General features: G+C 42.4%; 4 protein-coding genes across 6 annotated transcripts; 1 reads left to right on the plus strand and 3 right to left on the minus strand.

Moving 5' to 3' along the window:
- The first annotated feature begins 64 nt into the window (after positions 1–64).
- On the plus strand, positions 65–14,317 carry hapln3 (hyaluronan and proteoglycan link protein 3). 2 transcript variants are annotated; one of them, XR_004631506.1, is made up of 6 exons: positions 65–168; positions 909–1,061; positions 2,858–3,256; positions 4,725–5,027; positions 6,595–6,978; positions 13,955–14,317. XR_004631506.1 is itself a non-coding variant. In XM_034685212.1 (5 exons), exons 2-5 carry the CDS (start codon positions 920–922, stop codon positions 6,870–6,872), a joined length of 1,122 nt encoding a protein of 373 aa, XP_034541103.1. In that variant the 5' UTR covers positions 65–168; positions 909–919; the 3' UTR covers positions 6,873–7,556. The 2 variants fall into 2 exon arrangements, 1 of the variants encoding a protein (XP_034541103.1); XM_034685212.1 differs by lacking the exon at positions 13,955–14,317 and having other exon boundaries at positions 6,595–7,556.
- LOC117814085 (E3 ubiquitin-protein ligase TRIM21-like) lies at positions 8,463–19,389 on the minus strand. 2 transcript variants are annotated; one of them, XM_034685200.1, is made up of 3 exons: positions 19,213–19,389; positions 17,047–17,250; positions 8,463–10,087 (listed from the first exon to the last, which is right to left on the minus strand). In XM_034685200.1, exons 2-3 carry the CDS (start codon positions 17,239–17,241, stop codon positions 8,627–8,629), a joined length of 1,656 nt encoding a protein of 551 aa, XP_034541091.1. In that variant the 5' UTR covers positions 17,242–17,250; positions 19,213–19,389; the 3' UTR covers positions 8,463–8,626. The 2 variants fall into 2 exon arrangements, with proteins under 2 accessions (XP_034541091.1, XP_034541090.1); XM_034685199.1 differs by lacking the exons at positions 17,047–17,250; positions 19,213–19,389 and adding an exon at positions 12,985–13,154 and having other exon boundaries at positions 8,463–10,291.
- On the minus strand, positions 15,437–23,065 carry LOC117814091 (E3 ubiquitin-protein ligase TRIM21-like). The gene is made up of 2 exons (XM_034685211.1): positions 23,059–23,065; positions 15,437–16,850 (listed from the first exon to the last, which is right to left on the minus strand). Exon 2 carries the CDS (start codon positions 16,798–16,800, stop codon positions 15,601–15,603), a length of 1,200 nt encoding a protein of 399 aa, XP_034541102.1. The 5' UTR covers positions 16,801–16,850; positions 23,059–23,065; the 3' UTR covers positions 15,437–15,600.
- On the minus strand, positions 21,382–26,994 carry LOC117814090 (E3 ubiquitin-protein ligase TRIM21-like). The gene is made up of 2 exons (XM_034685210.1): positions 26,843–26,994; positions 21,382–23,458 (listed from the first exon to the last, which is right to left on the minus strand). Exon 2 carries the CDS (start codon positions 23,447–23,449, stop codon positions 21,830–21,832), a length of 1,620 nt encoding a protein of 539 aa, XP_034541101.1. The 5' UTR covers positions 23,450–23,458; positions 26,843–26,994; the 3' UTR covers positions 21,382–21,829.
- Positions 26,995–27,491: the final 497 nt, after the last annotated feature.

Raw genomic sequence — 27,491 nt, forward strand, 5'->3', positions numbered from 1 at the left:
ATGTCAGGTTGTGCGTAAAGATGATTTCGCTCCCTGCGCTTCCAAAGTGGCCTCGTGACGTCACCACGCGCGCACCTCTGAGCTCCTGGTCTGCGCGCGGAGCGGAGAGGCAGCAGAGGATGAGGAGAGGATGAGCTGAAGACACGCTGGGAGGACAACAACTTCTCTGTGAGTGATTCTTTCTGTAACGACTTGAAGAATCAGACGCTCCTAAAGCGGATTTTAAAGCGAAGTCAGTTCGCTTCACTCGGTTTGACGCACACTGTGCGGCTGAGTTCTAAAGCAGTGGGAGAAACAGAGAGCTGGGATCAGGCTTTAATATAAGAACTGTTTACAAGGCAGCAGAACCGCTTTAAAGTGAGAGCTGCTTTCATTAAAATAAGCTCCAGTGTGAGAGTTTGGGTTTGAAAGAGAGAGAGAGGGAAACTGGAGGACAGGGAAGGACTTAGAAAAGAGAACAAATGCGCATTTTCTGCAGATTGACATGTGGAAAACTTTATTTAATTCAACACTTGTATCCATAAGATGTTTTAATTCATGTATTCATGACTTTTTGAACGTTTTGGTGGGTTCTGTCTGTTGAAAGTGAAATGAAAGGATGAGTGGAACAAACACTGACCCAGAGAAGGAGCTAGTTTTTGTAGAGAAAGCTGTTTTATTTGCATTTTTTAAATCATCACATCATACCTCAAAGCTTTCCTGGATTTGTTGGGATTATTTCTGGAGTTTTATATATTTTTAGGACTTATGTGAGAATATTATGGGCTGTAATCTCACCGTGTCTCCACTCCAAACAATAGAGTTTACAGACCTCACCGCTCCCCTCCCCTCCTGCTGGTATTTATGACAGTTGAATACAATAAAATAAAAAAAAAGCTCTGTGTTTATTGTGACTCGTGTTCCTGCAGAGGACAGCATCATGCTGAGTCTACTGCGCCCCCTGCTGGCCGCCCTCCTGTACCTGCTGCTGCTGCTGCTGCCCGGCGGGGAGAGCAGGTTCCCCGTTTACAACAACGGCTTCCACTACCAGGACATCAGCAACGGCAACGGCAACGGAGAGAGTGAGTCCTATTTGTGTGTGTGTGTGTGTGTGTGTGTGTGTGTGTGTGTGTGTGTGTGTGTGTGTGTGTATGTGTGTGAAGAAGTCCAGTTCAAAAGGATCTGAGATTATATTTTAATATTTTGTTATTAGCCTTGATTATTATTTATCAATTAATCAATCAATCAATCTTTATTTGTATAGCGCCAAATCACAACAAATGTTATCTCAAGACGCTTTTACAAACAGAGCAGGTCTAGACCACTCTATGTCAAATTATGAACAGAGACCCAACTTCAAGACAGGGTAAGACTCAGTCTGACCCCACCTTAATCCATCATGAGCATTGCACATCGCAGTATTTAGCTAGTTACAGTGGTGAGGACAAACTTCCTTTAACAGGCAGAAACCTCCAGCAGGACCAGACTCATGTTAGACACACATCTGCTGAGACTGAGTTGGGTCTTGAAAGAGGGATAGAGGAGAGTAAGAGAGAGAGGTGATAGTGATGAGACGAGTAGTAGAAGCTGTTGCCGCTGGAGTCCAGAACGTCCGCAGCAGGAGGAACCAACGAGACAAGGGAGCTCAGGGACTCCAGAAAGGTCTATGGTTAGTAACTTTAATGGGACAGGAAGAGTTAAAGTAAGTGATGAAGGGGTTGAGGGGAAGGGTGTGAGCTAGGATCCCAGTGTGTCAGTGCACCAGTTCCCCTGACAGTCTAAGCCTATAGCAGCATAACTAAGAGCTGGACCAAGCCTGATCCAGCTCTAACTATAAGCTTTATCAAAAAGGAAAGTTTGAAGCCTACTCTTAAAAGTAGAGAGGGTGTCTGCCTCCTGGTCCCTGACTGGTAGATGATTCCAAAGGAGAGGGGCCTGACAACTGAAGGCTCGACCTTTATAGTGGTTGACATTAATCAGATTATTATGAATCAAACATTACACAGTGTAGCTTCTAGAAAACAGTGTTTTTCTACATTTTGTAGTTCACCATTTGTGCAACTATTAAAAAAATGTCTAAATCAGAAGTGTACAAAAACTTTTTAATGAGAAAAAAAAAGTCTCATACAAGGGGGGCTGTTATTCTCTGGTGAAAACAGACAAGGGAACTCAACTCATTTTTATTTATATATCACTTTTCATACATTCAAACATGCAGAGCAAAGAGCTTCACAAAAGAACAGAGAGACAGAAAACAACAGGAAGAGATAAAATGATACAAGACTAGAACAAGATAGAGGAGAGTGATATTAAATACTAAAAAATAAAATAAAATCAATCAATTAAATAAATAGAATCAAATAAATGCCAGATAAAAAAGAAAGAAGATTAAATAAATATAATAAAAATGATGCTAAAACAATAGTCATAATGGTAATAATGCAAATGTGTAACACCCACAAAAGGACTCGATGCAGGGCGCCATGAGTAATATTTTAGGTGCTGTTATAAATCGCCAAGAGAATCTGTATTATGAATAAAAGAGTATGTAAACTTTGTGTTATCTTTTATATATTTTTTATTAGTTTATTAATCTATTTAGAGGGAGACGACATAATGAAGGAACAAAGAGAGGTGAACACAGTGAGACTAAATACTCACGGGGCAATCTAACACAGGTGTGACAACAAGACAGGTGAAACAAACGGAGAGTTATCAAAGTGGAGGGAAAACAAAGGCAGGAAGTAAAACCAGGCATGAAACACAAGAACCGACAAAATGAAAGAGGAAGCACTTCACACACACACAGAAGGTAAGCAAGAACACAACGAGTGAAGACAGACGCCCCAGCTTGACATTTTAATTGTGTCTTTTCTAGTTTATTTCAACGGCGTTCGTCTCCACGTGGAATCCCCGCAGCATGCCGTGTCAGCCACCAGGGGGAGTAGCGTCATCCTCCCCTGTCACTTCCACTACGAGCCTGAGCTGACCAAGCCGCGCAGGACACGGGTCAAATGGTCCTGGTTACCCGCCAACTCCATTAACGAGCCCGTTCCCCTGTTAGCGTCCGGCAGGGAAACCGAGGTGATGGTGGCGATGGGGAACCGGCATCGCAGCTACGGCGGCTTCAGGGGTCGGGTGCGCCTGCGACGCTCGGTGCCGGGTGACTTGTCTCTGGTGATCAACGAGCTGCAGCTCAACGACACGGGCAGATACCGCTGTGAGGTGATCGACGGCCTGGAGGACGAGAGTGTGACGGTGGAGCTGGAGCTGCGAGGTGAGGAGTGTGCGTGTACTGCTGTAAAGTTCAGGTTTTTAAAACGGGGTCTTATGGGGACTGACTCACTTTTGGAATCGGCCTCAAGTGGCCACTCCAGGAACTTCAGTTTTTGGCTTTTTGGTGCTAGTTTCATTTCTTTGTACTGCAATCAGCTGCTTGTTGTTACCCAAGATTGTGAACCATGAAGTTTCATTGTTCATGTTTCATGTTTTTAAGTAGATTTAAAAAGGTTGGAATTATAAACAAGGAGTCCCTGAGCAAACATTTAATTAGAAAGTATAATTCAATCTTTGACTGCTGATGCAGAACATGCAGACAAATGGAACAAAATTAGACCAAGATTGTTTTTATACCAGGCTCCAAACAGGTTTAATTCTGCTGTAAAGTTTGCACTTTAATACAGGGCCTGATGGGGACTGACTCACTTTTGGAATCTGCCTCAAGTTGCCACTCCAGGAACAGCAGTTTTAGCTTTTTAGTGCTAGTTTCATTTCTTTGCACTGCAACCAGCTGCTTGTTGTTTCCAATGATTCTGACCCATGAAGTTTAATTTTTCATGTTCATGTTTTATTTTTTGAAGTAGATTAAAACAAGATTGGAATTATCCACAAGGAGTCCCTGAGCAATCATTTATTAAGAAAGTATAATTAAATCTTTGGCAGCTGATGCAGAACATGCAGACAGATGGAATAAAAGGAGACCAAGATTGTTTTTGTACCAGGCTCTGAACAGGTTTAATTCTGCTGTAAAGTTGAGGTTTTTATACAGGGCCTTATGGGGATTGACTCACTTTTGGAATCTGCCTCAAGTGGCCACTCAAGGAACTGCAGTTTTGGCGTTTTAGTGCTAGTTTCATTACTTTGCACTGCAATCAGCTGCTTGTTGTTACCAAGGATTGTGACCAATGAAGTTTCATTTTTCATGTTCATGTTTTTGAGTAGATTAAACAAAATTGAATTATCCACGAGGAGTCCCGGTTTTATAGGAAGTGATCATATTTTTGACAACTGATGCAGAACATGCAGAAAAAAGGAACAAAATTAGACCAAGATTGTTTTTGTAACAGGCTCCAAAGAGGTTTAATTCTGCTGTAAAGTTTGCACTTTTTTATACAGGGCCATAGGGGGAATGACTCACTTTCGGAATCTGCCTCAAGTGGCCACTCCAGGAACTGCAGTTTTTGGCTTTTTAGTGCTAATTTCAGTTCTCTGAAAGCCTACAGCTGCTACAGCTTTAAAAATGTTGTTCATCAGATTTTATTGTCACCTGGAAATTGTTAAAAATAAACGTTATTCCATTTCAGATGCGTTTCCATATTTAGTTGTGTTTGACTTTGCAGCTTAAACGTAGCGTTCACTCTCGAGCACTAGCTGTGTTACCCTCCATATTTTTTTGTACAAGATAAAACATCAAATTCATGAAGACATGAAACCAAACTGTGACCATACTACTCTGCTCCAAACAGGCGTGGTGTTCCCCTACCACTCCCAGAGAGGACGTTACAATTTTAACTTCTTTGGTGCCCATCAAGCGTGCCAGGATCAGGACGCCACCCTGGCAACCTTTGAGCAGCTCTTCACAGCATGGGAGGAGGGGCTGGACTGGTGTAATGCCGGCTGGTTGGCTGACGGCACGGTGCAGTATCCAATCACTGTCCCACGTGAAGGCTGTGGGGGGGTTGACTTGGCACCTGGTTTGCGCAGCTACGGACAACGACATCGCTTCGTCAACCAATACGATGCTTTCTGCTTCTCGGCGTCTGTTAAAGGTCAGTTTGTGTTTGAACACTGAAGCCAAAACTGAATCCAGGATAGATGTTATTTACTGTCGTATGTACAAAGAAGTTATCATCCAAAAGTAGTAGAAACAATATTTATTTAAAATCCAAAATATTGTCAACAATTTTTGAAAGCCTTTCTGAAACTGGGAAGAATAAAGAATAACCACTCTCGTTAAAATAATCATTTGCATGCAATAAGTTATATTTGGTGATATGGCTCTGTTCTGGGAGCTCCCTGCCCCTCCATGTGTCCACGTGGAATGCCAAAGCTTGAGGTGGGGAGAGCACACCTCCCATCTCTTGTCTCATACATACATGAAAAGCCAAGGCAGGGAGCGGATCAGCAAAGACAGGGCGGGTATCAGGGAATTATCCTTTGTGGAATGCCAAAGCCTGATGTGGGGAGAGCACACCTCCCATCTCTTGTCTCATACATACATGAAAAGCCAAGGCAGGGAGAGGATCAGCAAAGACAGGGCGGGCATCAGTGAATTATCCTTTGTGGAATGCCAAAGCCTGATGGGGGGGAGAGCACACCTCCCATCTCTTGTCTCATACATACATGAAAAGCCAAGGCAGGGAGCGGATCAGCAAAGACAGCGCGGGCATCAGGGAATTATCCTTTGTGGAATGCCAAAGCCTGATGTGGGGAGAGCACACCTCCCATCTCTTGTCTCATACATACATGAAAAGCCAAGGCAGGGAGCGGATCAGCAAAGACAGGGCGGGCATCAGGGAATTATCCTTTGTGGAATGCCAAAGCCTGATGTGGGGAGAGCACACCTCCCATCTCTTGTCTCATACATACATGAAAGGCCAAGGCAGGGAGAGCATCAGCAAAGACTGTGCGGGCATCAGTGAACTATCCAATGTGGAATGCCAAAGCCTGATGTGGGGAGAGCACACCTCCCATCTCTTGTCTCATACATACATGAAAAGCCAAGAAAGGGAGAGCATCAGCCAAGACTGTGCGGGCATCAGTGAACTATCCAATGTGGAATGCCAAAGCCTGATGTGGGGAGAGCACACCTCCCATCTCTTGTCTCATACATACATGAAAAGCCAAGGCAAGGACAGGATTAGCAAAGACAGGGCGGGCATCAGTGAACTATCCAATGTGGAATGCCAAAGCCTGATGTGGGGAGAGCACACCTCCCATCTCTTGTCTCATGCATACATGAAAAGCCAAGGCAGGGAGAGCATCAGCAAAGACAGGGTGAGAATCAGTGACAATACATACGACACTGGTGAAATCAGACACAGCAGAAAGAAGGAGAAAGGGTGGAGGCAGGAGAAGGCAGGCTGAACTAACACGCACATTTTGCCGATCTGAGGCTGGCGTTGAGCGCAGCTGATGTTCTGTATGCCGATCTTGACTTCATGGCCTGTCTGAACCAACGCTATGCTCATTATAGTAAAATTAAAAGCTGAAAAACACGCTTTTCTCTACTTGTAGTACCTTCACTGCCCACCAGAGGGCTGTGATTCACACTTAAGATGAACCTCCTCATTACATCTGTCTCATCCTCGACTCTCCCTCTCTCTCTCCCTTCAGGTACCGTGTACTTCCTAAACCATCCGGCTAAGCTCAACTTCACTGAGGCGGTCCAGGCTTGTGTTGGTGATGGGAGTCAGATCGCCAAAGTGGGTCAGCTGTACGCCGCCTGGAGGCTGATGGGATTGGACCGCTGCGATGCCGGCTGGTTGGCCGATGGGAGTGTCCGTTATCCAATCACAAAGGCCCGAGCCAACTGTGGCCCACCTGAGCCAGGGGTGCGTAGTTTTGGGTTCCCGCCTGCGTACCTGAAATTCGGCGTCTACTGTTATCTGTAGATCTCTCTTTTTTTTTATCGACACGGAAGAAAACAAACAATTTAGAAAGCTCACTGGTTCATAATCTGCTGGAGAGGTTAGCTTTAGCTCCGGAGCTACTTTAAAGGTTTTCTCCTCCTCAAGAAGACTTTACCTGACGTCTGACCTGTAAACTCCGTACACCATCCATGTGATGCCACTCGCTCTCCTCCACTCTCCTGGCCGGGAGTAAGTGGACATGTGGACTCCTCTCATTCGACACCCACGGGCATTAACATGCTGCTATAACACTCTCCACTCTTCTTAAAGGTTTCTGAATCAGTCTGGAGTTTCCTCTCAGAACTAGTGAGTACAGTCAGTGCCTTGCTAAAGGGCACCTTAGCTTCAGGTGAATGTTTAATCTGTCCTCTAACTGTAGTTCATTTCCTCCACTCACTTCATCTGTCTCTCTGATACTGTGAAATATTCTGTTCGTCCGTTCACTGAAACATGTTTTTATTCACTTTTATAAAATGTAATGCATCTCTCTTCACTTTAATGCATAAAGGATGGGAGTGAAGTTAAGAGTCTCTGTATCGTAGTTATATTCAAACTTTCTTTTTCACATCCATCAAGGAAAAGAAAAATCACTCCTCTCTTATATTTACTCTTTGTGTTTTCATTATGCACTGTATGTCTTTGCATTTGTACCTTTTTCTATAAATTGATTAAAAAACACTGTAAAGATGTTTCATGAGTCAAATGTGAGGAAGGGGAACTTTCATTTCAACCTTTGATTTACTGACTCCTGCAGGTTGATGACGCAACTGCAGGGAGAAGCTGGAGTGTTTGACACACAGAGAGAATCTGAGAGATCAGATTTAATACTAACTCGTACAACAATCCCACAAATCATTGTCCATAAAAGAAAAGCGAGGGTTTCTAGACGAGGAAAGAACAGGTTTGACAATTCTTACCTATGAGTCAGGTAACTTCTCCCGCCTCTAGTCCTGCTGCTTCAGGTGAGTCACACATACTCAAGTGTTAAAACACAGACGTGTGTGAACAATATGCTGCAGGGAAGTGCTATTTTAAAACATGCAACAACATAATGACTGGGGAAAAATACAAACACAGGATTAGAATCCTGAGATCGAGGTCAGAATTTCTGGATCAAAGCCAGAATTCTGAGATCAAGGTCTTAATATTGGGATAAAAGACAGAACTTTGAGATCAAAGTCAGAACTCATGAGATCAAAGTCAGAACTCATGAGATCAAAGTCAGAACTCATGAGATCAAAGTCAGAACTCGGAAAACAAAATCAGAATTTGGAAAAAAAAGTCAGAAATGAAAGATCAAAGTCTGAATTCTGAGATCGCAGTTAGAATTTTGGGCTAAAAGTCAGAACACAGAGATTTTTTTAATTTCAGGAAAATTCAATTTTACTTACAATCCAATCCAATATTTTATTTTTCCAGGCGCCCTTATCCTTTCTGTATCTGCAGGTTATGAAACAGACTGATGTTAAAACTGATGCTTTTTTATAAAACAGAAAACAAGACCTCCACAGCAAATTATAACGTCTGAAAACGCTGCTGGGGGAAGGTGTCAGATAGTGATTCACTGCATGCTGCTGAAAATGTCTTATTTATTTATTTGTAGTTTTCCACGGCAAAGATCAAACACATCAAGGGTCATATTCAGGAACTAAAGGACACCTTAAAGGCCTTAAAGACATTTGTGATGATGGACACCTCTTCACGTGTTCTCTTTGACATCAACCTTTCTCTGAAACTCAGTGGTTGCTCTCCTCAGTTTGGTTGACAGGAGAGATGATCAGAGGAGCAGAGTTTTTACCTCCATCATTAGTACAGGGACCGAAGTATGGGTAGAGTTTCTCAGTGAAGGAGCAGCCAGTGAAGGAGTAGATCAGAGCTGCAGCATCAACATCATAAAAGGAGACCAGACCCTCCTCATAGTCCACAAACACCCCCACCTTCTCAGGATCAGACTGCAGAGAGAGACGGACTGAAGGGCCAGCACAAGCCTTGTACTCATTTTCATTACTCAAATATATCGTCCAGAAACCTTTCTGAGGAGTCACTGTGATTTTTCCCTTCCTGTTGATCGACTCTCTGGCCACTCCTAAATCCCACTTTGTCTTCCCTTTAACCTGAACCTCGAAGTAAAATCTGCCTGAAGAGAAACTCTGCTTTGATAAGACACAGGGACAAGTATCAAATCTCTCTGGATTGTTTGGGAGATTCTTCCTCACATCACTGTCATGAACTTGTTTTCCATCATCAGACAGGATGAGATCAGGATGTGCTGTATCAGGATCAAGAGTCAGATCCACCTCATACTGCTGGACTCTCTTCAGCTCGGCCTCAAACAGCTTCTTCATCTGTTCACTGAGCGTCTCCTCCAGCTGCTTCACAGCTCTCACCACAGTCCCCTCATATGAAGGTGGATGGACTCTGACTCCAGTCCAGTTCTTGGTGGGTGGAGCAGCGTTCAGGGCCGTGATGTTTTGGAGGAGGTGGAGGTGGTCTTCAGAGCGTGAGAGCTTCTTCACTTCAGAGCTTCTCTTCTCCAGCTCAGAGATTTCCTGTTGCAGCTCTTTGATGAAGCCTTCAGCCTGTTCCTCCGTCTCTCTCTGCTTCTCTTTGATCGTGTCCATCAGATTATTTAGGCGTCTCTCAACAGTCTCCATCAGAGCGCTGAAGACCTGAACACCTTCTGCCATCTCTCTGTCTGCATTCTTCTTGCTGAGCTCCACTGACTGTTTGAACTCTTCAAGCTTCAGTCGTCTCTTCTGGATCATCTGCTGAATTTCAGCCTCTGTCTTCCCCAGCTCGGCCTTCTTTCCTTCATATCCTTCTCTCAGAGGAACAACATCATGAGTCTTGTGGTCTAAGATAGTGCACATCATGCAGACACACATCTGGTCGTTCTTACAGAACAGCTCCAGCAGTTTGTCGTTCTTCTCACACATCCTGCCTTCCAGGTTCTCCACAGGGTCGATCAGCTGATGTCTCTTCAGACCTGTCATTGTCAGGTGAGGCTCCAGGTGAGTCTCACAGTAAGAAACCAGACACACCAGGCAGGACTTCAGGGCCTTCAGTTTGGTTCCAGTGCAGACGTCACAGGGAACTTCTCCTGGTTTGGAAACTTGTTGCTCTGAGCTGCTGCTGCTGGCTTCCTGTTGAGCTGACTGTCTGAACTGAGCAGCCATCTCAGAGATGAAGGTGTTGACCTTCAGCTCAGGTCTTGTTTTAAAAACCTCTTTACAGTTTGGACAATCATGTGGGACTTTAACATCCCAGTGTTCAGTGATGCAGCTTTTACAGAAGTTGTGTCCACATGGTGTGCTGACAGGATCAGTGAACACATCCAGACAGATGGAGCACAGGAACTGATCTTCAGTCAGCAGACAGCTGGCAGCAGACATTTCTACAACCTGAGGACAAAAAGAGAGGAAGAATAAAAACAAAGTATGAGAAGTGGAACATAGAAAGTGTCACCATTACAGGATATTATCAACAAGTCACAGACTTAAATAGTAAACGGACTAAAAACTAGCCGATCACTCATTCCTGTTCTACATATCCCGTTAATACGGCTCGTCTACTCATCAACACAAAAGCTAAATCAGTGAAAATTAAACTGATGCTACAAAATTATGGGGCGCCGTTTGTAAAGTTGTGCACACTGAAAATAACAAAGACTCTCCACATGAAGTGATACAGACTTAGCTTGTCCGTTCCATAGACTGGGTCAGTCTCTGAGTGTTGTTTGGTTCAGTGTGAATTAGTATGGGGTGCCGTTAGTACCAAAATAAGAGCTTCATAAAGCGATACAGATATCCCGACCACAGACTGTCAGCACTGACTCCTTCTAGGTTATAGTCGGACTTCCTGCTGTAAAAATGTTAGAAAGGCAGTTTTGGAGTTCATCAAGAGATTTCACAACGCTCAGAGACAGAACTGACCCGGTCTGTGGAACGGACAAGATAAGTTGCTATCGCTAAGTCTGTAACATTTTATGAAGCTTTTATTTTGGTATTTCTGCTAGGCTGCAGTTTGAATTTGCATATCAGCTAAATATTAAGTACCACAGAGCAACATTCAACATTTAGATTTAACATTTAGATTTAGATTTAACAATCAACATTTAGATTTAACATTTAGATTTAACATTTAGAATTAACATTTAGGTTTCAAATTAACATTTACGTTTACATTTACCATGTAGATCTATATTAAACATTTAATTTTTAGATGTAAAATTACCATTTAGGTTTGACATTTATATCTATATAAAACAATTTATATTTATATTTCAAATTAACATTTAGCTTTAACATTTAACAGTAATATTTAACATTAAATATTTAACATTTAATATTTAGATTTAAAATGTACATTTAGGTTTAACATTTAATATTTAGATTTAACATTTAAAATTTAGATTCATATTTAGCATTTAGATTCAACAATCAACATTTAGATTTAACATTTAGATTGAACTATCAAAATTAAGATTTAACATTTAGATTGAACATTTAGAATTAACATTTTACATTTAACATTTATATTTAAAATTACCATTTATGTTTAACATTTAGATCTGTATTTAAAATCTAATATTTAGGTTTCAAATTAACATTTACGTTTACATTTACCATGTAGATCTATATCAAACATTTAATTTTTAGATGTAAAATTACCATTTAGGTTTGACATTTATATCTATATTAAACAATTTATATTTATATTTCAAATTAACATTTAGCTTTAACATTAATATTTAACATATAATATTTAGATTTAAAATGTACATTTAGGTTTAACATTTAGATTTAACATTTAGAATTTAGATTCATACATTTAGCATTTAGATTTAACATTGATTGTAACGTAAATATATTTTTCACAACAAATTAAATGTGAAGAAAATCACAAATATTTCTCTAAATGTGAAAAAAAGTGACTTTTTATTTTTCTTTGAGGTTTTGGAGCTAAATGTGGAGAATTGTTGATGTTATTTTCAGTGAGCACAACTTTACAAACAGCTCCCCATACACAATCACATGAACACAATGGTAGGACTCTTCACATCAGGAGTGTGGGACATAAAGTCCTGCAAGCCAAATCCAGGAGCAGAACCACTTTGATCCAAACTTCTTCTGAAGAACCAAAACAGCAGTCAGGGAGTGATAGCAGGCCACACAATAACCAGGGCCTGACTGTCCAACACTCATGCAGCACAGCCTCGGAGCATCAGAAGGAGGGCCACAACCCAACCACCAGAGAACTCTGGACCGGACCAGAACCAGCCTCCAGACCAGAGAACTCTGGACTGGACCAGAACCAGCCTCCAGACCAGAGAACTCTGGACCGGACCAGAACCAGCCTCCAGACCAGAGAACTCTGGACTGGACCAGAACCAGCCTCCAGACCAGAGAACTCTGGACCGGACCAGAACCAGCCTCCAGACCAGAGAACTGCTTCCTAGTGCTCCAGGAGTCACAACAGCTTACACACCAATCGATCCCCTCCTTCCCTCCTTCCCTCCTTCCCTCCTTCCCTCCAGGCTGCAGACACCCGGAAGGAGCGCGAGAGTGAGGCCCGGACACACACACCTGTATATATCAGTGCGCGCGACGCCGCCCAGTAATCAACGCTCCTGAAGCTGGCACAGTGCCATGCAGAGACAGGGAGGGAGAGCCAACTCACCACACCTATAAGGCCTTTCACCAAATACACAACCACTTTATTTAGACTGTGTTCACCTAGAACCACTCTATTTAGACTGTGTTCACCTAGAACCACTTTATGTAGACTGTGTTCACCTAGAACCACTTTATTTAGACTGTGTTCACCTAGAACCACTTTATTTAGACTGTGTTCACCTAGAACCACTTTATTTAGACTGTGTTCACCTAGAACCACTTTATTTAGACTGTGTTCACCTAGAACCACTTGATTCTACTTTAGAACCACTTTATTTCCGTAGATATCAACTTTATAATCCTCTGGCTCTACTCCTCGTCGTCTAGTGTCGAGTTGAACAGACGGGGAGGGAGCAGCTTCTTGTTTCCTCTTAAATGTTCAGTCAGTACATTTAGTCTTTGTAGGTCAGTGTACTCACCGCTGATGGACACAGATTCTGCTGTTCAGTTGAGAAAAACTCCAAGACTTTGCTTGAATTTGTCTTTAGAGAGAAACAGGGAGACTTTTCTCGACCGCAGCTCTGCTCACACTCAGACTAACTTTCACTTTCATCTCAGGAAAAGTGGCGTTCAAGCCCCTCCTCCTCCAGTGACGTCACTCAGGCCTCGTGGGCGCACACCTTGACGTGGCTTTGATCTAAGAAGTGTCTTTACTGACTTTTCATTCTTCATATTTAAGAACATATAATTATACTCAGAAAACAAGAAGTCTGTCAGATGAATGAACATACTGTATGTTTTCATAAACAGGCTGCTACATGTGTGGAAAGGTCACTATACATCATCCCTCTTATTACCTGGCTACCAACCACAGACAAACAAGCTGACACTACAATTCAATTTAAAGCTGTTTTTATTGATTTAAATAGGATTTATCTAAACAGATCAAAAAGATTGATTTTCTCTCTTTTGTTTTATTTTAATTGTATTTAAATAAAGTACGAGTGCATCTCAACAATTCTAAATGTTGTGAAAATAAACAATATTGTCCATCAGTCATTTAAGAAAGTGAAAATGTAACATATTGTCGTCTCATTAGACATCAAGTGAAATGTTTTAAGAGTTAAATCTATCTTGACTTTGATAATTTTGGCCTACAGCTAAAAAAAACATCAAATCTTGTTTCCAGTTTCTCATTTTGAGCTCGTATGAAAAAAAGAGAACCATCTCACTATATTCTAACTTTGTTAAATACACTCCTTTATACTATATAGAGAATATATTTGAATATTGTCTAAAGCATCTTACAATAAAACAATCAATCTGAGAATAAACGATCAAAATGACTCAAAATAGAAAAACCTGCTGAAAATGTCTTTTATTGATTTATTTGTAATTTTCCACGGCAAAGATTCTTGATGAGTGATAGACTCCAGAGCTACTTTAAAGGTTTTCTCCACCTCAAGAAGACTTTACCTGACGTCTGACCTGTAAACTCCGTACACCATCCATGTGATGCCACTCGCTCTCCTCCACTCTCCTTGCCGGGAGTAAGTGGACATGTGGACTCCTCTCATTCGACACCCACGGGCATTAACATGCTGCTATAACACTCTCCACTCTTCTTAAAGGTTTCTGAATCAGTCTGGAGTTTCCTCTCAGAACTAGTGAGTACAGTCAGTGCCTTGCTAAAGGGCACCTTAGCTTCAGGTGAATGTTTAGTCTGTCCTCTAACTGTAGTTCATTTCCTCCACTCACTTCATCTGTCTCTCTGATACTGTGAAATATTCTGTTCGTCCGTTCACTGAAACATGTTTTTATTCACTTTTATAAAATGTAATGCATCTCTCTTCACTTTAATGCATAAAGGATGGGAGTGAAGTTAAGAGTCTCTGTATCGTAGTTATATTCAAACTTTCTTTTTCACATCCATCAAGGAAAAGAAAAATCACTCCTCTCTTATATTTACTCTTTATGTTTTCATTATGCACTGTATGTCTTTGCATTTGTACCTTTTTCTATAAATTGATTAAAAAACACTGTAAAGATGTTTCATGAGTCAAATGTGAGGAAGGGGAACTTTCATTTCAACCTTTGATTTACTGACTCCTGCAGGTTGATGACGCAACTGCAGGGAGAAGCTGGAGTGTTTGACACACAGAGAGAATCTGAGAGATCAGATTTAATACTAACTCGTACAACAATCCCAAAAATCATTGTCCATAAAAGAAAAGCGAGGGTTTCTAGACAAAAAGAACAGGTTTGACAATTCTTACCTATGAGTCAGGTAACTTCTCCCGCCTCTAGTCCTGCTGCTTCAGGTGAGTCACACATACTCAAGTGTTAAAACACAGACGTGTGTGAACAATATGCTGCAGGGAAGTGCTATTTTAAAACATGCAACAACATAATGACTGGGGAAAAATACAAACACAGGATTAGAATCCTGAGATCGAGGTCAGAATTTCTGGATCAAAGCCAGAATTCTGAGATCAAGGTCTTAATATTGGGATAAAAGACAGAACTTTGCGATCAAAGTCAGAACTCATGAGATCAAAGTCAGAACTCATGAGATCAAAGTCAGAACTCATGAGATCAAAGTCAGAACTCGGAAAACAAAATCAGAATTTGGAAAACAAAGTCAGAAATGAAAGATCAAAGTCTGAATTCTGAGATCGCAGTTAGAATTTTGGGCTAAAAGTCAGAACACAGAGATTTTTTTAATTTCAGGAAAATTCAATTTTACTTACAATCCAATCCAATATTTTATTTTACCAGGCACCCTTATCCTTTCTGTATCTGCAGGTTATGAAACAGATTGATGTTAAAACTGATGCTTTTTTATAAAACAGAAAACAAGACCTCCACAGCAAATTATAACGTCTGAAAACGCTGCTGGGGGAAGGTGTCAGATAGTGATTTACTGCACGCTGCTGAAAATGTCTTATTTATTTATTTGTAGTTTTCCACGGCAAAGATCAAACACATCAAGGGTCATATTCAGGAACTAAAGGACACCTTAAAGGCCTTAAAGACATTTGTGATGATGGACACCTCTTGAGGTGTTCTCTTTGACATCAACCTTTCTCTGAAACTCAGTGGTTGCTCTCCTCAGTTTGGTTGACAGGAGAGATGATCAGAGGAGCAGAGTTTTTACCTCCATAATTATGACAGGACTCAAAGTATGGGTAGAGTTTCTCAGTGAAGGAGCAGCCAGTGAAGGAGTAGATCAGAGCTGCAGCATCAACGTCATAAAAGGAGACCAGACCCTCCTCATAGTCCACAAACACCCCCACCTTCTCAGGACCAGACTGCAGAGAGAGACGGACTGAAGGGCCAGCATGAGCTTTGTACTCATTTTTATTCATCAAACATATCGTCCAGAAACCATCCTCAGGACTCAGTGTGATTATTCCCTTCCTGTTGATCGACTCTCTGGCCACTCCTAAAGTCCAGTCAGTCTTCCCTTTAACCTGAACCTCGAAGTAAAATCTGCCTGAAGAGAAACTCTGCTTTGATAAGACCATAGTACAAGAACTAAATCTCTCTGGATTGTTTGGGAGATTCTTCACTTCATCACTGTCATGAACTTGTTTTCCATCATCAGACAGGATGAGATCAGGATGTGCTGTATCAGGATCAAGAGTCAGATCCACCTCATACTGCTGGACTCTCTTCAGCTCGGCCTCAAACAGCTTCTTCATCTGTTCACTGAGCGTCTCCTCCAGCTGCTTCACAGCTCTCACCACAGTCCCCTCATATGAAGGTGGATGGACTCTGACTCCAGTCCAGTTCTTGGTGGGTGGAGCAGCGTTCAGGGCCGTGATGTTTTTGAGGAGGTGGAGGTGGTCTTCAGAGCGTGAGAGCTCCTTCACTTCAGAGCTTCTCTTCTCCAGCTCAGAGATTTCCTGTTGCAGCTCTTTGATGAAGCCTTCAGCCTGTTCCTCCGTCTCTCTCTGCTTCTCTTTGATCGTGTCCATCAGATTATTTAGGCGTCTCTCAACAGTCTCCATCAGAGCGCTGAAGACCTGAACACCTTCTGCCATCTCTCTGTCTGCATTCTTCTTGCTGAGCTCCACTGACTGTTTGAACTCTTCAAGCTTCAGTCGTCTCTTCTGGATCATCTGCTGAATTTCAGCCTCTGTCTTCCCCAGCTCGGCCTTCTTTCCTTCATATCCTTCTCTCAGAGGAACAACATCATGTGTCTTGTGGTCTAAGATAGTGCACATCATGCAGACACACATCTGGTCGTTCTTACAGAACAGCTCCAGCAGTTTGTCGTGCTTCTCACACATCCTGCCTTCCAGGTTCTCCACAGGGTCGATCAGCTGATGTCTCTTCAGACCTGTCATTGTCAGGTGAGGCTCCAGGTGAGTCTCACAGTAAGAAACCAGACACACCAGGCAGGACTTCAGGGCCTTCAGTTTGGTTCCAGTGCAGACGTCACAGGGAACTTCTCCTGGTTTGGAAACTCGTTCTGGTCTGCGGCTGCTGGCCTCCTGTCTGAACTGAGCAGCCATCTCAGAGATGAAGGTGTTGACGTGTAGCTCAGGTTTGGTGTTGAAAACCTTTTTACAGTTTGGACAATCATAGAGGACTTTAACATCCCAGTGTTCAGTGATGCAGCTTTTACAGAAGTTGTGTCCACATGGTGTGCTGACAGGATCAGTGAACACATCCAGACAGATGGAGCACAGGAACTGATCTTCAGTCAGCAGACAGCTGGCAGCAGACATTTCTACAACCTGAGGACAAAAAGAGAGGAAGAATAAAAACAAAGTATGAGAAGTGGAACATAGAAAGTGTCACCATTACAGGATATCATCAACAAGTCACAGACTTAAATAGTAAACGGACTAAAAACTAGCCGATCACTCATTCCTGTTCTACATATCCCGTTAATACGGCTCGTCTACGTCTAAGTGTAAACGTTTTCAAAGCAACTAAAGCAACAATGATCACAGCTCGGTCTGATGTGTCATTTCAAAATAAAAGACACTTGAAATGTAGCATAATTGCAATAATTTGGGATATTTTCAAAAGGAGATTATTTTACAAAATCCCAGTTTCCACTGACTAACTTCAGTTCAGACTAATAGTTGAAAATATTCCAAAATTATTGCTACTTTGCCAAATTTCAAGTGTCTTTTATTTTGAAATGACAGATCAGATCTTCCTGTGATTGGCAGGATTACATCATGGAGTTGTCCACTATTAGGCTGTCTCCAAAACGGCCTCCTACATACTACTTACTAATGTAGTAGGCAGAAGGTATCACCTACTACATACTGCGTTTGAATTTAGTCTGTAGTTTGACTGTTCTGTTTGATCTGTGTTGAAGTACGCTGGGTCAGACGTCACTAGATTTCCGGGTTCGGAAAGCGGAAGTAAACAACGGCGAAGCCGATACAGAAACTGCTTCTTTAGCATCACTTTAAAAAGTTAGGAAGTGGTTTATATGTAATTCAATAACATTCACAGCACCCAAAAACGGATTTCATCCCGTCAAAAAAGAACAAAAAAGAAAAAGCGGAACGAGCGCAGTGCATTGTGGGAAACAGGACGTGAGGCAGATTGGTCCGATCATAGACTGTAAATAAAAATGGACAGCGTTGCTCCGCCTCTTCCCGTTGTACGGTTCTGAAGCCAAAAAATCCCTCTCCTGGGCGCCGCCATTGTGCAGCCAGAGCCTGTGAAGCCACTGTAATAAGCTCCGCCCTACAGCGTAGCGTCACATGACGCTGTGAGTCCTGAAGTTTCCCTCCACGGCGGCTGTGAATCAAAGTTAACAGGAAGTAAAACCCTGTTTTTTAAACTCTAATAACTAATGAAAAAGAAACTTTTCAGGAAAAAGAGGCCTTGAACACAAAACAGTCAGATACTAACTACATATCACCACAGCATACTGACAGGAGAAACATTCGTACCACGTGTATTTATTTTTTAAAGTTGGACTGCTCCCCCATTCAAATGAATGGAGGAGACAGATTTTTTTACCTATACTGCAGCCAGCCACCAGGGGGCAGACACACTGCTGAAAGCTTCACCACCAGTGGAGGGAACTTCTCCCTTGGTGTGGAAGGGGATATAGTAGGGGGCCTGTGCCCCAGTAGAGCTTTAAGCCGAGCAACGCCCCTGGTAGAAACACTTGTTATATTTCCTGTCAGGTTAATAAAGTTTCATATGAGGCTGATCATTAATGAGCACGGGGTTTTAAAAGAGTTGCATGGTTTCTATTTTCCTGTAACTTAATACATAATTTAATAATGAGGCATTTTACCGGTGAATGGATCTGTGATGCTTCAGGACAGAATAAACAGAGAGCAGATTCTCTTCTTCTGCAGGTGTTTGTTAAACAGGTAAACACAGAGACAGAGCTCTGTTACTGTTTATATGGATCAGAGTTATGACAGTGAACATGTGTGCAGACACAAACAGCTGTTACTGACGTCATCACAAACCAACGCCTCATTCCTCTTAATGCAGACAGAGAGGGAGAGCCAACTCACCACACCTATGAGGACGTTCACCTCATACACAACCTCTTTATTCTGGTTTATAAATACTTGATTTTAAATCTTCTTCTTTTTAAAGGCTCTACTCCTCGTCGTATAGTGTCGAGTTGAACAGACGGGGAGGGAGCAGCTTCTTGTTTCCTCTTAAATGTTCAGTCAGTACATTTAGTCTTTGTAGGTCAGTGTACTCACCGCTGATGGACACAGATTCTGCTGTTCAGTTGAGAAAAACTCCAAGACTTTGCTTGAATTTGTCTTTAGAGAGAAACAGGGAGACTTTTCTCGACCGCAGCTCTGCTCACACTCAGACTAACTTTCACTTTCATCTCAGGAAAAGTGGCGTTCAAGCCCCTCCTCCTCCAGTGACGTCACACGCTGACACTACATATCAATTTAAAGCTGTTTTTATTTATTTAAATAGGATTTATCTAAACAGATAAAAAAGATTGATTCTCTCTGTTTTGTTTCATTTTAATTGTATTTAAATAAAGTACGAGTGCATCTCAAGGAGAAATCAGTCATCAAAAAACTGTCTTTATTATCACAAATGTCTTTGGTTCACTATTTTGTGATGTTATTTCAATGGACACTTGCCGGTTTAACCCAGAGTTCAGTCAAACACTGTAATCTTTCTTTAGTTTTGATAAGTGTAATATCAATGTGAGATAAACACAAGGTACTTCTGCTGAAAGAAAGGATGAGCGCTGAGTGAAGAAGCCCGCCCCACTACACCCTTTACTGATACATTTAGTACCTGACCCCATGGCTCCTCATGTCCCCAAAAGCCTGAGATAGAAAGGACAGATGGGGAGCGAGAGCCAGCACATCTCTGGGGTTATCAAGTGGGCTCCTCCCTTCACTGATGTTTCCTTTAGTCCGGCCCACGACACCTCAGAGAGTTAACTCTGGGGTCCCAGAGTAACCCCCCTCCATGCCAGCTCGCACCGTCCATCATCTCCACCAGCAGAACACCCCGATTTAATAACCCGACACATACAGTACTGCCACCTTCAACGGACCCAGGCTCCATACATGCAAGCTCCAGGTGGTGACAACACCCAGACTACCTACTCTAGCACCTGGATCACAGCCCCACCACCCAACAAGAAGAGTCTGCAGCTAGATGTTAGAGGACAGGGGAGGCAGAGCCAGGATGAGATGCTGGTCTACCCTGTGTGCTCTACCTCCCCTACTGAATATTTCCTGATTCTGTTTTGGCCCTCAGCTGATATCACTCCTCCTCATCCAGATCCTCTGACTGGTTTTAACTGCTTCGTCTGACATTTCCTTCACCGTCTGTCCCAGACTCCCAGTTCTCCCAGTAGTGAGAGTTGATGGTGCTCCAAACCCTCTACATCCTACTTCTACTGAACAAACCTGAACCTTTCTGCTGCCAACTCTGAGTACCTCAGCTTCTTCCTTTTATACGCCTCCTCCACAAGTCCTCCCGCTGTCAGCTCTGTACAACTATACAACAGGAGAGACTACAATGATCCAACACAGGACGGGGGAAACAGAGGAACTGAACACACAGAGTGATCAACACAGGTGTGGACACAGGACACAGGTGAGACTAATCAGGCTCATCAAAGAAGGAGGGAAACACACAAGGACAGGAAGTAACACTAAACTGGAAGCACAGGGAGCAAGAACTACAAAATAAAACAGGAAACACAAGAAAATACAACAAGAGACGAGGATCACTAAACACACAAGAGGGAGACGAAGGAGAACTAATACAGAACAAACACAGGGAGGAACCAAGGCATGAAACACAAGGACAACACTAAACTAAGCATCAAGTCATGACATCAGGATTCTAACTCACATAATCACCAACTCACTGAACATTATCCCTGACTGAAGAACTAAAGAACCAAACCAGACTCAGAGAAAACTTCACTTTAGTTTATTTGAAAAATCAAGACAAGAAAATGAATTTTTCATTCACACTGTTCATCAGTAACATGTCCCAGAATTCAACACTTCTCATAAAACACTCGACTATTAATTGTGACTATTACATGAAAGCAGAATGAGATTTTGTTGTTGAAGAAAACACAGCAGGGGGCGCCAAACCCACACAAACAGAAAGGTTCTCACAGGAGCTCGTTTGTTGTCTTTGCTCAATGAAAGAAGAACAAAGAACCTGATCAGACGCAACAGAAATTCACAGAAATCAAGAAAACAAAATGACTTTTTTTAGACACACTGTTCATCAGTAATATGTCCCAGAATTCAACACTTCTCATCAAAAGATCCATCTGACACACGGACATTTAGGAAAAGTTACACAGAGGAAAATGTTGATTTTTGACACTGCATTGAATTGTGCTAAAAATCAAAAAGAACAATTAAAGAGACTTTTCAAATCTCTGATTTATTCTGATTATTATTGATAATCCCTGATTAAAAGTGACTTCAAAGTCATATTTACAGATTCTATTTACAAAAACAATCCTTTATATGTCAAGAAGAGGTGTAACTGTGGTCATGGTCACCTGAAATCTTGTGCATGTCACCTCCTCTACAGTAAACAGCACGCTGCTGTTAACACCAACTCTCTGCAGACGCTCACAATTTGACTCTAACAGTTATAAAACTCAGATTATAATTTTAATCTCATGAAAGAAATGTTTGTCTTCAAGGAGTGAGCATGCTGTCAGCAGGATGAAACACATCAAGGGTCATATTCAGGAACTAAAGGACACCTTAAAGGCCTTAAAGACATTTGTGATGATGGACACCTCTTCAGGTGTTCTCTTTGACATCAACCTTTCTCTGAAACTCAGTGGTTGCTCTCCTCAGTTTAGTTGACAGGAGAGATGATCAGAGGAGCAGAGTTTATACCTCCATAATTAGGACCAGGACTAAAGTATGGGTAGAGTTTCTCAGTGAAGGAGCAGCCAGTGAAGGAGTAGATCAGAGCTGCAGCATCAACGTCATAAAAGGAGACCAGACCCTCCTCATAGTCCACAAACACCCCCACCTTCTCAGGATCAGACTGCAGAGAGAGACGGACTGAAGGGTCAGCAAGAGCTTTGTACACATTTTTGTCCCTCAAACATATCGTCCAGAAACCATTCTGAGGACTCAGTGTGATTGGTCCCTTCCTATTGATCGACTCTCTGGCCACTCCTAAAGCCCACCAAGTCTTCCCTTCAACCTGAACCTCGAAGTAAAATCTGCCTGAAGAGAAACTCTGCTTTGAGAAGACCATAGCACAACGATCAAATCTCTCTGGATTGTCTGGGAGATTCTTCCTCACATCACCACAATGAACTTGTTTTCCATCATCAGACAGGATGAGATTAGGATGTGCTGTATCAGGATCAAGAGTCAGATCCACCTCATACTGCTGGACTCTCTTCAGCTCGGCCTCAAACAGCTTCTTCATCTGTTCACTGAGCGTCTCCTCCAGCTGCTTCACAGCTCTCTCCACAGTCCCCTCATATGAAGGTGGATGGACTCTGACTCCAGTCCAGTTCTTGGTGGGTGGAGCAGCGTTCAGGGCCGTGATGTTTTGGAGGAGGTGGAGGTGGTCTTCAGAGCGTGAGAGCTTCTTCACTTCAGAGCTTCTCTTCTCCAGCTCAGAGATTTCCTGTTGCAGCTCTTTGATGAAGCCTTCAGCCTGTTCCTCCGTCTCTCTCTGCTTCTCTTTGATCGTGTCCGTCAGATTATTTAGGCGTCTCTCAACAGTCTCCATCAGAGCGCTGAAGACCTGAACACCTTCTGCCATCTCTCTGTCTGCATTCTTCTTGCTGAGCTCCACTGACTGTTTGAACTCTTCAAGCTTCAGTCGTCTCTTCTGGATCATCTGCTGAATTTCAGCCTCTGTCTTCCCCAGCTCGGCCTTCTTTCCTTCATATCCTTCTCTCAGAGGAACAACATCATGAGTCTTGTGGTCTAAGATAGTGCACATCATGCAGACACACATCTGGTCGTTCTTACAGAACAGCTCCAGCAGTTTGTTGTGCTTCTCACACATCCTGCCTTCCAGGTTCTCCACAGGGTCGATCAGCTGATGTCTCTTCAGACGTGAAGCTGTCAGGTGAGGCTCCAGGTGAGTCTCACAGTAAGAAACCAGACACACCAGGCAGGACTTCAGGGCTGACAGTTTGGTTCCAGTGCAGGCGTCACAGGGAACTTCTGCTGGTTTGGAAACTTGTTCTGGTCTGCGGCTGCTGGCTTCCTGTCTGAACTGAGCAGCCTTCTCAGAGATGAAGGTGTTGACCTTCAGCTCAGGTCTTGTTTTAAAAACCTCTTTACAGTTTGGACACTGACACGAGACTTTAACATCCCAGTGTTCAGTGATGCAGCTTTTACAGAAGTTGTGTCCACATGATAAGGCGACAGGATCAGTGAACACATCCAGACAGATGGAGCACAGGAACTGATCTTCAGTCAGCAGACAGCTGGCAGCAGACATTTCTACAACCTGAGGACAAAAAGAGAGGAAGAATAAAAACAAAGTATGAGAAGTGGAACATAGAAAGTGTCACCATTACAGGATATCATCAACAAGTCACAGACTTAAATAGTAAACGGACTAAAAACTAGCCGATCACTCATTCCTGTTCTACATATCCCGTTAATACGGCTCGTCTACTCATCAACACAAAAGTTAAATCAGTGAAAATTAAACTTGATGCTACAAAATTATGGGGCGCCGTTTGTAAAGTTGTGCACACTGAAAATAACAAAGACTCTCCACATGAAGTGATACAGACTTAGCTTGTCCGTTCCATAGACTGGGTCAGTCTCTGAGTGTTGTTTGGTTCAGTGTGAATTAGTATGGGGTGCCGTTAGTACCAAAATAAGAGCTTCATAAAGTGATACAGATATCCCGACCACAGTCTGTCAGCACTGACTCCTTCTAGGTTATAGTCGGACTTCCTGCTGTAAAAATGTAGCATCAGTTTAATTTTCAATGATTTAGCTTTTGTGTTGATTAGAAGTTTCTTTGCAGTTGTTTATGAAGCTTTTATTTTGGTATTTCTGCTAGGCGTCAGTGTGAATTTGCATATCAGTTAAATATTTAGGATCAGGAGCAAAATTTAACATTTAGATTTAACATTTATAATTAACTATCAACATTTAGATTTAACATTAAAAATTTAGATTTACCATTTAGAATTAACTTTTTAACTTTAGATTGATATTGGACATTTAATATTTATATTTAAAATTAATATCTAGCTTTAACATTTAGATTTAACTATCAACATTTAGAGTAACATTTAGAATTAAAGCCACAAGCGGCGATGAACGGGCCCTCGCACACCCGCGGCCGCCGCCTACGCGAGCCGCCGCCACATGTAAACCATTGCCTGATATTTGCCATCACACGATGCGAAAGCAAGATCTGAGAGTATATACGGCCTCAGGTGGTGCTAATGTTCCAAGTTTTTGGCAGATTGCCAAGAAAACCTCAAAACTTGACAGTGTGCCACGCCCACAATTTTAGTGTGAACAGAATTCCTTTAACAATAATTTATATTAAAGTCACAAAAATCCATTTTTGGAGGGGTTTTTTTTATGGCCAGCCCAAAAATTTGCCACGCCTACATCTTTTGTCTGAATGGAATGCCTTTACTTTGTATTGATCGTCAATGGGTTTACTGTAGAATGTGCCTAGTTTGGACAGAATTGGAGAAAAACTGTAGGAGTAGCTCTCAAAAGTATGCACCCTTATTTTGCCCTGTTTTTCACATTCAGAGCTGTATGTGCGTTTCATGCCCCGCCTCAACGCATGCCACGCCCACACGCCCTTTAACACTAATGTAATCGTCAATATGTCTGCTATACAATGTGCTTTATTTGAATTGAATCGGAGAAAAACTCTAGGAGGAGCTCTCAAAAGTATGCACCCTTATTTGGGCGTCATTCAAAGCTGTGTGTGCGTTTGATGCCCCGCTGCGACGGCTGCCACGCCCACATAAAAAAAAAAAAAAATTGGCTGGATAAATGTTTCTCGAAAAATTGTCTACTATAGGTTGCCCTTGGTTTGGAGTGAATCAAAGAAAATCTGTGGAGCGCAACTACGTTTGAGTGCACCCTTATGCTAGCTGCGTTTTTTATGATCAAAGCTAGGTGGCGCTCTTCCTGTTGAGTTTGCGATATGGGTGCAAGAGGCTTTTTTGTGCGGCATGATGTCCTGAATATGCGTACAATTTTTCAGGCATGTAGCTCAAAATAACCCCTATGGGGAGTTGTTTTTGAAACCTGTAGGGGGCACCAGTGAGCACATTTTTTTTACTTTTTTTGCGAAACCCATAAAATGTCGCAATTTTTCCATGGACTGACGAGTGAGTTGGATGTCGTGAAATTACGTGCATATTAAAGTCACAAAAATCAATTTTTCGCCGGTGGCCACCGGCGGTGCTCGGGCCCTAATTAGCATTTAGATTTAACATTGATTGTAACTTAAATATATTTTCCACAACAAATTAAATGTGAAGAAAATCACAAATATTTCTCTAAATGTGAAAAAAAGGGACTTGATTAATTTTGGTAGTTCTTCTAGGCGTCAGTGTGAATTTTCGTATTGGTTAAATATTTAGGATCACAGAGCAACATTTAAAATTTAGATTGAATAATTAGATTTAACATTGAACATTTAGATTTAACATTTAGAATTAACATTTAGATCTATATTTAACAATTTATATTTACATCTAAAATTAACATTTAGGTTTAACATTTAGGTTTAACATTTAGATTTAACATTTGAAATTTATATTTATATTTAGCATTTTTTAGCATTTAACATTGATTGTAACTTGAATATATTTTTCACAACAAATTAAATGTGAAGAAAATCACAAATATTTCTCTAAATGTGAAAAAAAGTGACTTTTTTCTTTTTCTTTGAGGTTTTGGAGCTAAATGTGGAGAATTGTTGATGTTATTTTCAGTGAGCACAACTTTACAAACAGCGCCCCATACACAATCACATGAACACAATGGTAGGACTCTTCACACCAGGAGTGTGGGACATAAAGTCCTGCAAGCCAAATCCAGGAGCAGAACCACTTTGATCCAAACTTCTTCTGAAGAACCAAAACAGCAGTCAGGGAGTGATAGCAGGCCACGCAATAACCAGGGCCTGACTGTCCAACACTCATGCAGCACAGCCTCGGAGCACCAGAAGGAGGTCCACAACCCAACCACCAGAGAACTCTGGACCGGACCAGAACCAGCCTCCAGCCTAGAGAACTCTGGACCAGACCAGAACCAGCCTCCAGCCTAGAGAACTCTGGACCGGACCAGAACCAGCCTCCAGACCAGAGAACTCTGGACCGGACCAGAACCAGCCTCCAGCCTAGAGAACTCTGGACCGGACCAGAACCAGCCTCCAGCCTAGAAAACTGCTTCCTAGTGCTCCAGCAGTCACTACAGCTTACACACCAATCGATCACTCCTTCCCTCCTTCCCTCCTTCCCTCCTTCCAGGCTGCAGACACCCTGAAGGAGCGCGAGAGTGAGGCCCGGACACACACACCTGTATATATCAGTGCGCGCGACACCGCCCAGTAATCAACGCTCCTGAAGCTGGCACAGTGCCATGCAGAGACAGGGAGGGAGAGCCAACTCACCACACCCATGAGGCCTTTCACCAAATACACAACCACTTTAATTAGACTGTGTTCACATAGAAACACTTTATTATCCTATACAAATACTCTATTCTTCTATATTACCACTTAATTATTGTATATAGATCCTTCATTCTCTAATATAACGACTTTATTTAACTTGTTTCTTGTTTCCTCTTAAATGTTCAGTCAGTACATTTAGTCTTTGTAGGTCAGTGTACTCACCGCTGATGGACACAGATTCTGCTGTTCAGTTGAGAAAAACTCCAAGACTTTGCTTGAATTTGTCTTTAGAGAGAAACAGGGAGACTTTTCTCGACCGCAGCTCTGCTCACACTCAGACTAACTTTCACTCTCATTTCAGGATAGGTGGCATTCCAGCCCCTCCTCCTCCAGTGACATCACTCAGGCCTCGTTGGAGCACACCTTGACGTGGCTTTGATCTAAGAAGAGTCTTATAATAATAATAATAACTGATATTTATATAGCACCTTTCAAGAAACCCAAGGTCACTTCACAGGGTCAGGTAGGGGGTCTGGGGGGTGGGTAGGGATATCTAACGGGGAAAGGCCTTGAGGAAAAGGTTCATTTTGAATGCCTTCTAAAAAGTGTCCAGGGTTGGGGCGCTGCGGATGTCAGGAGGGAGAGAGACCCAGGTCCGAAGACCTTAGGTTCCGGGATGGAGTCAGGAGGTCAGCCAGGTATTGGGGGGCGAGGGCATGCAGGGATTTGTAGGTGAGGAGGAGGAGGAGCTTATAGGTGATGCGGTACTTTACAGGGAGCCAGTGGAGGTGAATGAGAGTGGGGGTGATGTGCTGCCAGGGCTTGGTGTGCGTGAGAACCCTGGCTGCTGAGTTCTGCATGTATTGGAGCC

The sequence above is a fragment of the Notolabrus celidotus genome, chromosome 6 (genome assembly GCF_009762535.1).
Source record: "Notolabrus celidotus isolate fNotCel1 chromosome 6, fNotCel1.pri, whole genome shotgun sequence".
In the NCBI taxonomy this organism is placed as follows: domain Eukaryota; kingdom Metazoa; phylum Chordata; class Actinopteri; order Labriformes; family Labridae; genus Notolabrus; species Notolabrus celidotus.